The 16,294-nt window shown below is 40.8% G+C and overlaps 1 protein-coding gene across 1 annotated transcript; it reads right to left on the reverse strand.

The window, feature by feature from the left end:
• Positions 1–10,941: 10,941 nt before the first annotated feature.
• Positions 10,942–12,607, reverse strand: NDN (necdin, MAGE family member). Its single transcript, XM_062204561.1, has one exon. The coding sequence runs from the start codon at positions 12,488–12,490 to the stop codon at positions 11,513–11,515; it is 978 nt and encodes a 325-aa protein (XP_062060545.1). The 5' UTR covers positions 12,491–12,607; the 3' UTR covers positions 10,942–11,512.
• Positions 12,608–16,294: the final 3,687 nt, after the last annotated feature.

Below are 16,294 nucleotides of genomic sequence, written 5' to 3' on the forward strand. Positions count from 1 at the left end.
CAACCAACTTTAAGGCACATGTCTAAGATGCTATGTCCTTCCATTTCTGTAAAACCAACTATATCACTTGTGTTTATGCATGTTTTCAGAAAATTTGAAACTGATTAAAAACTTTAATTATGAGAGCCTCAAAATCCCAGGCACACAACGTTCCATTTTCAATGTGGGATGTAAAATGTGTGCAAGACATCTAGCAGGTAATATCTTCTCATTTCCTCTGATAAGAGGTTCATAGACTGAATGGAATTTGCCAAATTTATGTTTGTGCTGACTGCCAAATATGCATATGGATGAGCAAAGTCTAGTTAGGGCTTGAATGAGACATACATAATATTTTGTTTTACATTTTCTGTGGTTTAATTAAAATTTTCATAGAAGCCAAGAAGACAATCTGAAACTCAATTTTTCAAATCGAAAAGCCTAAGGGGGGGTATATGTTTTGTTGTTGTTGCCATGGTTTGACACATTTCTTGATAAAGTGTATAAAACATGAATGATGGTAGCACTGGGCATAATCATCTCTACATTGAAGAGAACCAATGTATCTGTTATCAATATTTCCCATTTTATTTGGCCATAGGACATTTTATTGTAACTCATAAGTCAGAGAATTTAACTTTACTCAGTTTCAGAGAGCAATCAAGAAAATGATAAGATGATGCGTGCTTGTTTCTGTGATGTACTGGTTGCTAATTCAGTGACTGCTGTTTTCAACAGAGTGTTAGTGTCTTTTTAGGAGACAAAAGAGAACTTTTAAATCCATTGAGTAGCTGGCTCTTTGTATCTCTCTGTTCCACATCCATGTGTTAAATAAACTGTGGATCCAAGACATTTGAGAAAAATATTGCATCTTTAATGAACGTGTACTTTTTTGTTTCATTAATTACTAAACAATGCAGTGCAACACCTATTTACATAGCATTTGTATTGTATTATATGTTACAAGTTACAAAGAGAATTTTAAACTATACTAGAAGATATTTGAGAAGCAGACAGATACACACATACACACACACACAGAGAGAGAGAGAGAGAGTGCTCTCACACACCGGTTCACTCCTATACACCAGTTCACTCCCCAATGCCCATGATGGCCTTCAAACTGGGAAAAGGCTGCAGCTAGCAGCCAGAAACAAAATCCAGGTTTCCCACAAGTATGGAAGGAATCTAACTACTTGAGCTACCACCCCTGACTCCCAGGGTCTGCTTTGGCAGGAAGCTGTCAAGAACCAGATACAGGAATGGAGCCTCGGCACTCTGATATAGGACACGTGTCTTAATCCCTAGGCTAAGCATCCACTCTCTACTATGCATTTTATATAAAGGATTGAGCATCTGAATATTTTGCCATCTGAGTATGGTCCTTAAACCAATTGCTCATGGTTATTGAGGGATAAATATACTCTCATCTTAGCCTTGCATTCTGAGATTTAATATATATTTATATACAGAGAGAACAACGTGAAGACACAGGGAGAAGGTGGCCATCTACAAGTCAAGAAGATAGGTCTGAAGCAGGTCCTGTCCCTCTGGTTCTCAAAATGTCTGTTCACATTTTGATCCAGGGCTTCTAATCTGCAGAATTATGAAGAAATATTTCTATTTTTAAGCTACACACTCTTTGGTATAGTGTTAAATAGTTCTGGTGAAGTCACACAGACTGTATTGCCTATTCCATCATGCTCAGTCTCAAAGTATTTTATGTATATGGCCCAGTATGCCCTGACTTGTTTATTTACTGTTCTAATACTATTGTATGTGGTCTTCATATGTCATTAAAATCATGCAATAATTTAACCTTCTGTGTTAGGTTGGCATTGGTATTGTACCTGTTCTTGTTTTCACTGTCTGAATTCTTAGAAAACATAGTCACAATATTCATAATGTTAAAAATTGATCAAGCACTAAACTAATACAAAACAGAACAGTTAATACACATGTAAAGCCAAATGCACACAAACACTCATTATTTCAATATGTTTCAATTGCACATTTAGCCACATGAGTTGAAGTGATGAAAATAATAAGAATAATAGATGCTTCACTACTGTGGGAACTCCAAATTATGGTTGCCAACATAAGTGGTATAGGGGAAAACAGTAGAAATGACCATGGAGAATAGGTAACATTTGTTACCTTCATTTAACACTAAAATCCAAACTCAGTTTTAGAAAGGAATAAATACAATGATATAATGATGTGTGCTGATTTGTGTGGTATACTGATGTTACTACATTTGGGGGCTACACTATTGGATATATTTTTTTTCCTCAGTACACTTTAATCAAAGTTAAACACTGGATTTTTCATGTCAGAGAGAATATTCCCAGAAAGTGAGACTTTCAGTGATAAAACCTGGACAATTCTAGAAACTGCAGGAATTCTGATCAAAATTGTATTAACTCAACATATCAACTTGTTCTGTTTACTATGCTGAGTGTTTTGATGTATGAACATGATATTCATTTCAATTTATAGGTTTTCTTTGCCTTGTTAGCAGTGTTTTGTATACTTTTCAACATGAGGATCATTTACACATTTTGATAGTTGAATGTGTATTTTTGAGCTATTGTGAATGGTACTGGGTTTACAATACAGTTTCCAATTATTATTGCTAGTATATAAAATTGATAAGCGATTTTATGTGAGATCTTTATGTATGACTTTGCTGATCTAACTTAATAATTCTAGGAAGTTGTTGTTAGCTTTGTTCTATGTAGATAATCATGCCATCTGTAAAGGGAGACAGATTTATTTCTTCATTTCAATATGTATGCTGTTTACTTCTTTCTTATTAGTCCTAAGCAGACTTTAGTATTAAGAAAAGAGCAGTAAAGATGGACACTACTTTTATCCAATCTTAGTGGGCAGCATGCTGCCTTTTATTATTAAACCTTATGTCATATTATCTGTCGCTGGTTGGGTTTTTGTTTTTTAGGTGCACTTTATCAGGTTGAAGATGTATCTTTCTATACTTCATTTGCTGAGAGATTTTATCATTAATGAAAGCTTAATTTTGTCAAATGCCAATTTTTTTTTTACATCAGTGATATGATCATGTGTTTTTTTTTCAAAATATTGCCAATAGGGTGGAATATGATGGTTGATTTTGATATTGAAAGTCTTACATCTCCGAAATGAAGAAGACATGTGGTGATGGAGTATTATTCTTTTTATATACTGGTTGATTAGTGTTCTAATATCTGTTAGAATCTTCCATGATTCTCTGGGAAAACTTCTATCTTCTCTTATCCATTCCCTTAGACACTTTATCTGTCTTACATTTTGATTTTCCCTGCTACTCATTTGAGAAAATAGGTCAATACCAAATTCTTGTCACAGATACAAACAGGCAGACGTCAGTCACTTACTCTTTCTTTGCCAGCTCTATTGTGCAGGCATTCCTAATTTTAGTTAAGCCTAATAACGGTGCTGTGGATTCCACCATTATCTCAATGCTAAAAGCACAATATATCTTTTACTTAATCCCCTTTAATTTTTGTCTAATTGGCAATGACTCGACTAAACGCAAGTGTAGCCTTCCTCCAATAGAAGTTTATGATACTTCGATAGTGTTGCACACAGTTGGATACCTCCTCTGTATGAGAATGCTGCTATTTTGATTTCTATGACCCAGTATTCTCTTGGCTTACTTTTCTTTCTCTCTCATCCAACTTCTCAGTTGAATCATTTGGCCAGCTCTTGCTTTAATACCAGACACGGAAACAGTTTCAGTTTCCTAGAATACAATTATGGACATATTTTTTTTTACTCTTTATATTTTCTCACAGAGTCAATGAATGAGGATCCATCAAAAATTGGAGATAAATGGAGTTAACAATAAGACTGTTTTGGTACAAAACACTGACATCCATAAACAGTTTTTACATTAACCATGTAGTTTTTGAAATCCATATGAATGGATTTTGAAAAAATTTTACACCAAAATAAAATTTTTAAATCCAGTTTCCATTACTTCTTGAAGTACACTTTTGCTCCCCTGCGGGGCTATGACTCTTTCTTTTAAGTTAGGCATCTGCATTAATTGCCTATTTCAGATCTTTGTTAGGAAATTTAATAGAATCCCATATGCAAATACTTTACTGTTTTCACTCAAAACCTATTCTTTCCCTCAAATGCTCTATCTTGTCAAATCATGCTTACCGGGGCTGGCACTGTAGCATAGCAGGCAAAGCCGCCACCTGCAGTGCCAGCATCCCATATGGCACCGGGTTTGAGACCCGGCTGCTCCACTTCTTATCCAGCTCTCTGCTATGGCCTGGGAAAGTAGAATATGGACCAACTCCTTGGGCCCCTGCACCCATGTGGGAGACCCGGAAGAATCTCCTGGCCCCTGGTTTCGGACTGACGCAGCTCCAGCCATTGCAGTCATCTGGGGAGTGAACCAGAAGATAGAAGACCTCTCCCTCTCTGTGCCTCTCCTCTCTCTGTGTAACTAGGACTTTCTAATAAATAAATACATCTTTAAAAAAGAATCACGCTTAACATTCACTCTGTGCCTAAAACCTGTATTGGCACACATTCCTTCTTGTCCCTTTCCTAACCATCCTTCTTGCTTCAACCAAGTCCAAAACAGTTAATTATAACTAAAAACTAGACTCTAATACAATTGTCAACATTGCTGATCTTGCTCTTGGGGTCAATTAATAAACAAAATAAAGGGTTGCTTGAATGTAAGCACTGTGCTACTATATAAGTTGATCTGATAATCAGGACAGCTAAGTGACTAATGGACAGGTATCATATAAATGGGAACCATTACAAACTCCTTGAGGCCAAGGGCTTTTTTTTTGTTTAATTTATGAATATGTACAGTCCCCAGCATTACTTGCCTATATAGTTCAAGTTCAATACATCTCCATTAAATAAATATATAAACCAGTGAATTTATACATTTAAACAAAGACTGTAAGATCTTTTCACATTAAATAGGTGAGCTATTAAAGGGGCAGAAGAAATTCTTTGGATCCAAGAAAATATATCATAAAGGTAAGGACTCCAAAACTTAAGTAGGTGAAACAAAGAACAATGGGACCAATTCAGATATAAGGAAATATGCTTTAGATCTTTGGTTAGATTTTTTAAATGCCACAATAACAAAGATATTTACTCGCTAAAAGTTGATCATCCTTCAGTATAGTCTATTTTAAACCTGTTGGCCTTCATCTAGTTAAAAGTAACTCTTTTTTTCTTGGTCACATCTTTGAGGAAATTGTATCTTCAATGTGTTTTTTTTTTCTCACTGCATGATGTTCTAGCCTCCAGCCAATTCTGAATTTTTTAAAAATTTTTTTACTATATTTCCAAAAACTCATTTTATAATCTCACATAATTCTACATTTGTTCACACGACAGTTTCCTGTGCACAAAGAAACACTCTCCCCAAATCTACCTTTCCCTACAATTCTTTTACATTGTTAATTACTCTTCCTCCTACAGATGCCAATTTATACATCATTTCTTTAGCGAAGTCTGAGTTGTATGCATCTGTTTGTGTCTCGTTAGCTCCCAAGCTTTCTTAGGGTAGCACTCTATGCATTGAGTGTAATTCTTTCTATTCACCTGCTTCTTTCAATGAAGTGAATGTTGTAGATGTACAGGACAATGTCTATTCTGTTCACTCTTATACCTCTAATTCCTAGCACTGCATCTGTAACATATTAGGAGCTCACTATACATTCCAAGTGAACGCTTGGGACAGCATGGAGTCATTTATTCTACCACGGTGGGGTACGGAAAAACAAATCTTAGTTCACTGTTGCTCTTACATGATTTTCACTCTTACTATATCTTTGATCAATTAGCATAGAAAAGTATGTTGATTTAACATAAGTAGGGTTGACTTTTAAAATATTTTTCACAAGATATTTATGCTTACCTGTGGAGTATTTACTTCTTTAGGTCTTTGGCACATTTATCTAGTAAAAGTAGATTCTTACTGTTTCTACTTTAAAAATACTGCTGGATATTGGCTCATTTTGTTGGGGAAATTCACGGAATAGAGTCAAAATTTTTGTGCCACATTTATCTTCATTGGTGTTTCTTTCACCAATTTTAACTTACTTATATTCACTCTATATTAGCTGTTTGCTGTTTGCTACAGTTTGTTTTGTTTTTCTGCATGAAGGAATAGGTCTTTTCTAATATCTTGACTTTTTTTTTTGACAGGCAGAGTGGATAGTGAGAGAGAGAGACAGAGAGAAAGGTCTTCCTTTTTGCCGTTGGTTCACCCTCCAATGGCCGCTGCGGCCAGCGCATCGCGCTGATCTGAAGCCAGGAGCCAGGTGCTTCTCCTGGTCTCCCATGCGGGTGCAGGGCCCAAGGACTTGGGCCATCCTCCACTGCCTTCCCGGGCCATAGCAGAGAGCTGGCCTGGAAGAGGGGCAACTGGGATAGAATCTGGCGCCCCAACCGGGACTAGAACCTGGTGTGCCAGCGCCGCAAGGTGGAGGATTAGCCTGTTAAGCCACGGCACCAGCCTATATCTTGACTTTTTTTAAACTCATATAACAAATCCTGGGTGAACACCACAGACGCAGCATTTACCCAAGTACCTGGGAATCTAGGGAGACAAAATGCACTTATTAATAGCCTGCGTGTTTTGGATAAGATGTTTAAAACATGGTGTGCTCTGAGTGCCAAAGGAAGGTTTCTCAAGGAACATAGTATTCATATGTTGGTCAGGTATGACTCAAGGTGCAAGGAGGCATAGACAGCTCTTCTAGTAGAGAAACTTAACTGCTTAATTGGTCATTTAAAACATTTTATTCCCATTTAATTGTGATACTGCTTAAAGACATTTATTTCTTCTTAGGACAGCTTAAACTGGATGTCATTTTAACCTACATTAAATATAAAAAGACCTTTTCTGCCCTCCTGGGCTTTGATAAAACTAAGTTAGCTGAAGTGAAACATGCATAGGCATTTGTAAAGGAAGGAGGTACTGGTTGGCAGGTAAAATGTCACACGTGACATGGAATCAGGAAAAATCCCCCTCCCAGCCACAGTGGTTTGGTCTTCACCACACTGCCATCCAGGACTGGACCCAGGATCCACTCTGCACTTCCTGAATGACCTAACTCTGTACCTTGTAGGTGAAGCTTTTGGAAAATGTTTCAAACTCTCCAACTTTTAAATATAAATCACCTCACCTTGGTGAGAATGGCTCACATTCAGAAATCCACCAACAACAGATGCTGGAGAGGATGTGGGAATGCAAACTGGTTAAGCCACTATGGAAGTCAGTCTGGAGATTCCTCAGAACCTGAATATAACCCTACTATACAACCCAGCCATCCCACTCCTTGGAATTAACCCAAATGAAATTAAATTGGCAAACAAAAAAGCTGTCTGCACCTTAATGTTTATTGCTGCTCAATTCACAATAGCTAAGACCTGGAATCAACCTAAATGCCCATCAACAGTAGAATGGATAAAGAAATTATGGGATATGTACTCTATAGAATACTATACAGCAGTAAAAACAATGAAATCAGGTCATTTACAACAAAATGGAGGAATCTGGAAAACATTATGCTGAGTGAAATAAACCAGTCCCAAAGGGACAAATATCATATGTTCTCCCTGATTGGTGACAACTAAACGAGCACCAAAAAGGAAACCTGTTAAAGTGAAATGGAAACTGTGAGAAATGGTGACTTGATCAGCCCTTGCCCTGACTGTTGATGAACAACTTAATACGTTATCCCTCTTAGTATTTTTTTGTCTGTTCTACTTAATACTATTGGTTTAATTCTGTAATTAATACAGTTATTCTTCAGTGTTGAAACTTAACTGAAAAGTGATCCCTGTTAAATATAAGAGTGGGAATAAGAGAGGGAAGAGATGTACAATTTGGGACATGCTCAGTCTGACTTGCCCCAAACGGTAGAGTTAGAAACATACCAGGGGATTCCAATTCAATCTCATCAAGGTGGCGCGTACCAGTGCCATCTCACTAGTCCAAGTGATCAATTTCTGTTCACAATTGATCATAATGATAGGACTAAGAGTCAAAGGGATCACATAAACAAGACTAGTGTCTGAAAATACTAACCGATAGAATAAAAAAGGGAGAGAACAATCCAACAAGGGAAGCGGGCTACACAGCAGACTCATAGAATGGCGGATGTCCTAAACAGCACTCTGGCTTTAGAATAAGCCCTTAAGGCATTCGGATACGGCTGAAAAGCCTATGAGAGTATTTCAGGCATGGAAAACTAAGACACTCTGGCAAAAAAAAAAAGATCTTTCATTTGAAAGATCTCCATGAGTGAGATCCCAGTGGAAAGAACAGGTCATCAAAGAAGGAGGTACCTTTCTCTGAAGGGAGGAGAGAGGACTTCCACTTTGACTATGACCTTGTCTAAATATGATCAGAGTTGGTGAACTCAAAAGGCTTCCATAGCTTTGGCAACTCATGACAAGAGCCTTGGGTGATTACTGATGTCATAAAGAAGAGTGTCAATTTGTTAAGTCAACAACAGGAATCACTGTGCACTTACTCCTCACGTAGGATCTCTGTCCTTAATGTGCTGTACATTGTGATTTAATGCTATAACTAGTACTCAAACAGTATTTTTCACTTTGTGTTTCTATGTGGGTGCAAACTGCTGAAATCTTTGCTTAATATATACTAAACTGATCTTCTGTATATAAAGAGAATTGAAAATGAATCTTGATGTGAATGTAAGGGGAGAGGGAGTGGGAAAGGGGAGGGTTGTGGGTGGGAGGGAAGTTATGGGGGGGAAAGCCATTGTAATCCATAAGCTGTACTTTGGAAATTTATATTCATTAAATAAAAGTTTAAATATATATATATATATATATATATATAAATCCCAGTGTTAAAATGTTTGAATTTTTTAATTCTCCCACCCTGTTCCCCAAGTCATTATCCCTTCAGGGACAGGTGTAGTGAAATAAGCTCAGTGCACACCCAACTAGCCCCTTTCCCTAAGTACCTCTGATACAGCAATGGAGCTGAGTGGTCCTCCCTTTGGGCCTTGTTGTGATCAGCTCCTTGTTTCTCACAGTCCTGTCCTTGTGCAAAGTTCTAGTCCTCTTTGACATAGCTGGGGTGCCCATACCAAAGAACTTCGTTTACCTTTGGAGAAAGTGGTTCTCCCTGCCTATTATAGCCAAAAAGAAAGTGTATAAACACCAAGGGAGTTAACTGAGGAGATAACGATGGAACTATATGCCTAACTATTTCTGGGTTTGACTGCAAGAATACGTACAGGAGTCACATTTGCTGCAGTTTGTAAAGTATTAGGGCATTAGAGAAAATGACCAGCCCTTTGCAATGACAGGATTGAAAACTGTGGCCCTGTTGAAGTGGAACATTGTGGATAACCATGTAATTTGTAATGAAATGGTACTATTTGTTTTTGAGTGGGTTAGGATGATGTAATGTTTCTAAACAACAGGTGTGACATATTGGCTGTGGCTGAGAGGTGCCATCAAAGCCAGGTCACTCTTGCCTGGGTTATTGCAGAAATGTCCCCATCCCCCACTCCAAAGTCTGTAAGAGATTCCACAGGAAGTCTATTAAACAGGACAGATTCTATTGCTGGAAGTCAACTATACCGGAAAGATTGTATCTCAGTGCAGACAGGGCTTCTTCAGCACTTCCTACACACGCAACACTTGATAAGTAATGACACTCAATGTCAGGAATTCCATCTCCCACTCCATATTACAATTCTCTCATTCAACTATGATTGTCATTTACTTCTTTTGGATGTAACACCTATTCCTCTTCTTATCCATTTTCCTAATAAACCATTCTCGCTTTGACCAAATGATCTTTTCCATTCTCTTGGAGTTTAAAGCATTTCTGGTTCTATCAACCACCACCTCCCCCTTTTCTCCCTCCTCCTTGCAGGACTGAAAGCTTCATAGGTTATTTTCTCCAGTCGTTTACCTTCATCCCCATAAGCACCCTATTTCACTTTCTGGGGGTTATCCAGTGCCTGCCACAAACTTAGGACTTCCAGGTCACACATGACCAATGGGCAACCTCCCAACCTCAACCCAACTGCCTCCCAAGTGTCAGGTGTGGTCTTCTGACACCTCCTGTCAGAGATGGCTCTTTATCTCCAACCCGCAGGAAAGTTCATGTTTCAAACTTTGGCTTCAGTGCTAAGAAAGGATAGGACTTTGTTAGGTCAACCAATCTGTGAAGCAAAGCTTCTTAGTTTTTATAATCAGAGTAATATCGCTTTGCCTAAAAGATATGAATTAGAAAAACAAAATCCCTAACTAGCTTGTGGGGCTGGGTGGTTGGGGCACTTGAGCCCGTGAGTGTTGGGATTAGGAGCTAAGAGTGAAAGTTAAGTTTTTAAAAAATGAATAAATAAACTAAAACCAGGAGGTACAGGTGGAGTTGTAGGTTGAGGGGCACGAATGTGGGCTCTGGATTCACAGTATAGGTTCAAATCCTAGCGCCCTCTTTTACGTGAGTAAAATTTTATGTAACTATGTGAGTTACACAAAGTTCATCCCTACTTGTTCCTGATTTCCTCCACTGTGTGGATGTAATAAGTGACTATTTAGTGAGGGCACTAAATAAAAGGCAAAAGTTAACAAAACACTATTCCTCCCTCTTTAAGAGACCACTAAAGGCAGCTATTAACTTTGATAAAGTATAGAAAATGAAGGTAAGAGATTATCTTAAATACGATCAATTGTTATTTCCTAGTGTTATGATTGTGGAAAATTTTACTTGTTTTGGGGGCATTACACATTCTATATTTCTCAAACCTTTTGAAACAAATATGACTTGTATTTATAATACAATATTATAAACACACATTTAGGATTAATCATGAAGTACCTGCACATTTTGTACAATGGAGAATCCCTTCTCATTCCCCACCATACCACTTATTAAAATGATAGAGTACAGTTCTCCAAAAATGATTGTATCACAAGAATCTTTAATGTTTAAAGTTTACTCATGGTAGGTTGTATATGTGTTTAGTAAAGTGTGCCAAGTGCCCACATTGAGACCATCTCAGTTCAAAACAGTTCACTCCAGATGTTGCTTGTGCCCATCAAGGTCATAAAGAGGGGCCTTGGGCTTTTCTCTTGGTTAGGCCAGCTGTGCTGGTGAGTTCTTCCACACTCACCAGGTGCAGTCTACCCCAGTACACATCAATCGTCCCATATAAAAGAATAAGATGGAAAACTTCTCAATGTATTTCATAAGTTTAGCACATCTCTGGTACAAAAAATCCAAGAAAGGTAGCACAAAAGCGAAGCACCAACAGAGCTTACTTATAAACAAACATGCATAAATGCTAAACGCTACTTGATAGTACCCAAATGAATACAACATTGCATTAAAAGGTATAAAAGCACTGTACTGAAAACTGAAAGGTTACACGTGAAATACTGCACTGTAAATCCTGAATACTCTAAGACCTGCCCCCCACCCTTCCACAGCCCTGGTGGGGGTCGGAAACCATCAATCTGCCTCCAGACCTCACTAGTCCTCAGACACACTGCTTCGGGGGCAGTGGGCACTGGGACTGGCCTCCCGCAGAGCTCTGGCCTCCTCCAGAGCTTCTCTGTATCTGGAAGGCCAGGCCTGGGGATCTTTCTTAAAAACCCTGGCCAGGAACTCCATGATCTGCATCTTGGTAATCTCTTGCGTGGCTCGGGAGCCCCAGAAGAACTCATACTCCGGAGGTTCAACATAGGGTACGCGCTGGTACTTCAGGTAATGCTGCTGGACGAACTCCTCGGTGATGAGCTTTCTCACATCCCCGAAGGTGGAATGCTTCTTCCAGGGCCGCAGCCCCAAGATGCGCAGCACGTTCCAGACGGCGCTCTCTCTGGCGCCTCGGCCCTTCACGTAGATGAGGCTCAGGATCATGAGCAGAAGGCCTGTCATGGGCATCCGGTTGCTCAGTGCCACCCTGTCCAGCTCCTCGGGGTCGAGAGCCTTGACCAGCGCAAACTCCATCGTGTGCAGGCTGGTCAGCCTCAGGTGCAGCCCAAAGACTCGGGCAAGGATGAGGCTGGTGCGCCTGAGGATGCTTCTGCACCATTTCTTGTAGCTGCCAATGACATCTTTCACCATGTCTGGAAACCAGATGATCATCTTCTTCTGGTCCTTGACCAGCACGTACCACATGAGCTCATGTGCCTTCTGCACCAGCTGGGCAGGGGCGGGCGGCGCGGGGCCCAGCTGGGCCGCGCTCGGGGCCTGGTGGGCGCGGCCCTCCTCAGCTGCCTGCAGCAGGGCCTTCGGGTCCTCCTCATCGCTCGGGGCCTGGGGCGGCGGCTCGGGCTGCGAGAGGGCCGTCGGGCCTAGAGGAGGGCTCTGTGGCCCTGCGAGGCTCGCTGCCTGGGAGACGGGTGCAGGGCCCCCCGCCGGAACCCCTGGGCTGCTGTGCACTTCGCGGTTGGGGGTCTCGGCTGTCAAGTCGGGGTCGCTCAGGTCCTTACTTTGTTCCGACATGTCTGCGCCGTCTGACAGGAGCAGGGCCTCAGCGTCCCGGAGCTCTTCGAGCCTGCGTTCCCTCCGCGGTCTCCCTGAGAGGAAGTGCGCGTAGCTGCGCGCGGCGCCTTCCGCAGCGGCGGGCAGGGCGGGGCGGCGGCGGGACGACGGGACACTGCGCCTGCGCGTCCGCGGGCCGCGGGATTCGGACCGGGCAGGAGGGGAGGGGCTGTGCGCCCGACGGCGAGGCTCTGAGGTGGAGCTGCCGCTGGCTGAGGGGAATGACCCCGGGTTTCCTGTTTGGACTGAGGCGGCCTTGGGGAGGGCAGGAGGGGGCTGGGTGGTCGCTGAGGAAGGGGCAAGTTTAAAGGGAAAGATGGTAACTTCAGTGTCCCACGTGGTGAGGTAGAGTTTCTTACAAGTGTCCACCTGGGTTTGTCCAGGACTAAGTGTGACAGGAGCTTCCCAGAGAGAGCTCCCGGCGCCTGTGTAAACTTGGGTTTCCTGCGACCAAGTGAGAGGAGCAGCTGGGATTGCTCAAGAGAATGTGGAGAGTTGGCATTCTCTAAGAAAATGTGCTTGCGAACTTTGAAAAGATCTGAGACTGGAATCCTGGGAAATACCAGTAAGAGTTGATGAAGTCCCTCCCTACAGAATTCCGGGGGTAGGAGGAGGAGAGTATAAAATAAGGAGGAATGCAGAATTGGTAAATTCCCTATCAGTCCGTGCAAAATGTGAATGATGCTGGAAATAGTGGGTTTAAAACAACTTTGACATTTTTTGTGTATTTTTACATTTTTAATTGGCATAATAATTGCACATATTTTGGGGGAACAGGGTGCTATTTCCATAGATATATATGATGTGTATTGATCAAATCAGGGTAATTAGCATATCCGCCACTTCCCACATTTTCATTTCTTTGTGTTACAGGACAGTCAAAATCCTTCCATATAGCTATTTTGAAATATATAATTAAAGTATTGTTAATTATAATCACCTAATGTGATACAGAACACTGGACTTTTTTTTTGTTGCATTTAATTGTATTTATGTAGCGTGTAACTGACTTTTCTGTGTCTCCCCTTCTCCTCTTCTTCCCAGCCTTTGATAACCAGTATTCTAATCTCACCTTCCATGAGACCACATATTTAGCTTTCTAAATGTGGGTGAGGACATGTAGTATTTGTCTGTCTGTGCCTGGTGCATATCGATTAACATATTGTCCTCCAGGCTCATGGGTGTTACCTTAGTTGAGGATGGCATTCTTTTTCTCTGGCTGAATAGTGTTCCATTGTGTGTATATACCACATTTCCTTCCTTCATTCATCTATAAATAGCTACTTAGGTTGATTCATTAGTCTTTTGATTATGGATTTTGATTTTCATCTTCCCTTGGGTCACTTTGATTCCATTTTAGCTTTTCATCAGTTTTCTGTAGGATAAAGATTGCTGTAATTATTAGCACAACTTGTTTGATAATGTCCTTTTCCCTGTTTCCTCAGATCCTTTATTTCCCCTACTGCTGCTCTTTCCACTCGTGTTCATGTGGAATCTTCACCATCTCGCAGGATCGTAATTGAGAGCAATGGAGTTGTCTGCAATGGGAGCCTCACCTACATCCTTTTCAAGACTTTTTTTAAGCATAAATCCCATAGATAATATCTGGTATTTTCTCTCAAAGTATGAGATGCAACATATGGTTGACCATGTTTCACAGGTATAGAAAACAGATCTACAGGGGTAGCATTGTGGTGCAGTGGGTTAAGCTGCCACTTGCAATGCTGGCATCCCATGTCAGAGTGCTGGGTTTCAGTCCTAGATGCACAGCTTCCAATCCAGCATCCTGCTAATGCTCCTGAGAAGGAAATGAATGACAACCCAGGTACTTGGGCCTCTGCCACCCATGTAGGAGACCAGGACAGAGTTCGTGACTCCTGGCCAGCCTAGCACAGCCCCAGCTTTTGCAGCCATTTGGGGAGTGAGGCAGTAGATGGAAGGATGGAAGATCCCTGTCTCTGTCTCTGTTTCTGTCTCTGTCTCTCACACTCTGCATTTCAAGTAAATACATATTTTTTAAATGTCAAATAAAAGGAAAACAGATCTACAGAGCAGTGACAAAGCCAACACTCTTACTGATGATCCATGACTAAAAAAGAGTTACTGCTGGATCTTTCAGAAACAGGGAAACTGAGAAACAGGGAAATAGGGAAATCCAGGTGATCAGCACCTGGATATGAGCTTATGTGATTCTTCAGCTCCTCCTGGGTTGCCTTAATTCCACAGCTTCTTACATAAGCTGTTTTGAGTCTGATTATTGTCACTTGTTACAAAAAATGTATTTAAAATATTGCCTTGACATTTTCAGAGTTCTCAGTTTATTTGCTTTCACAGGTTGATTATCCTTTATCAAACATGTTTAGAATTAAAAGTATTATGGATTTTAGATATATTTTGAATTTTAGAATATTTGCATATACATAATTATTCATAATAATATATCATTGGAATGGAACTCAAGTCTAAACCCAAAATTCATTTATGTTGCATAGACACATAATACACATGAGACAAAGGAAATTTTGTACAATATTTTTAGTGTACCTTCATTTTGACTGTGGGCCCATCACATGAGGTATTTGGATTTCAATTTTTAGATTAGACATGTTCAACCAAGATCCTCTTTCTTCTCCCTCATCTATGTTTCCTCAAGTGGGTTGATTTTGAGAGGTTTTCTTGTGCTGTCTCACTCTTTGGGTTTACATTCTTGTGCCACCTTTAGTAGAACCATTCCCATACCAGTTCCTCCAGGAGGACTACAGTCTGACTTCACCAGGATGATTCCTCATATCTATTTTAGTTGTATTTATTTTCATTTTTATCCTCTTTTATTGTCTCCCCTCCTCCATCCTCCTTCCTATTTTATGTTTTTGCTTTTAGTAACCTTTTTTGTCAATAGCATGTTTCTTTTTTAAAAAAACTTTTGGCCGGCGCCACAGCTCAATAGGCTAATCCTCCATCTACGGCACCGGCACACCAGGTTCTAGTCCCGGTCGGGGCGCCAGATTCTGTCCCGGTTGCTCCTCTTCCTGTCCAGCTCTCTGCTGTGGTCCGGGAGTACAGTGGGGGATGGCCCAAGTGCTTGGGCTCTGCACCCCATGGGAGACCAGGAGAAGCACCTGGCTCCTGGCTTTGGATCAGTGCAGTGCGCTGGCCACAGTGCACCAGCTACAGCGGCCATTGGGGGGTGAACCAACGGAAAAGGAAGACCTTTCTCTCTCTCTCTCTCTCTCTCTCTCTCTCTCACTGTCCACTCTGCCTGTCAAACAACAACAACAACAACAACAACAAACTTTTAATTTATATAAAGGGAACACATTTTGTGTATTTCATATATACAGTTCTAAGAGCATACTAATACTTCCTGCCCTCCCCACCCCTCCTTTCTTGCTCCCACCCTCCTTCTTCCTTCCCTTCTTATTTTTCTTTTAATTTTTACAGTGACATATTTTCAATTTACTTTAAAATCACAAGGTTAAACCTCTGCTAAATAAAGAATTCAACAAATAGTAAGTAGAAAAATCCAGTATTTCTCAGGAGTAGACATGGTTACAAAGAATAAATCTCAAAATGTCAATTACACTCATATACATTACTTTTAGGCTGGCGCCGCGGCTCAGTAGGCTAATCCTCCACCTTGCGGCGCTGGCACACTGGGTTCTAGTCCCGGTCGGGGCACTGATCTTGTCCCGGTTGCCCCTCTTCCAGGCCAGCTCTCTGCTGTGGCCAGGGAGTGCAGTGGAGGATGACCCAAGTCCTTGGGCC

This window comes from Lepus europaeus, chromosome 11 (assembly GCF_033115175.1).
Source record: "Lepus europaeus isolate LE1 chromosome 11, mLepTim1.pri, whole genome shotgun sequence".
NCBI lineage: Eukaryota > Metazoa > Chordata > Mammalia > Lagomorpha > Leporidae > Lepus > Lepus europaeus.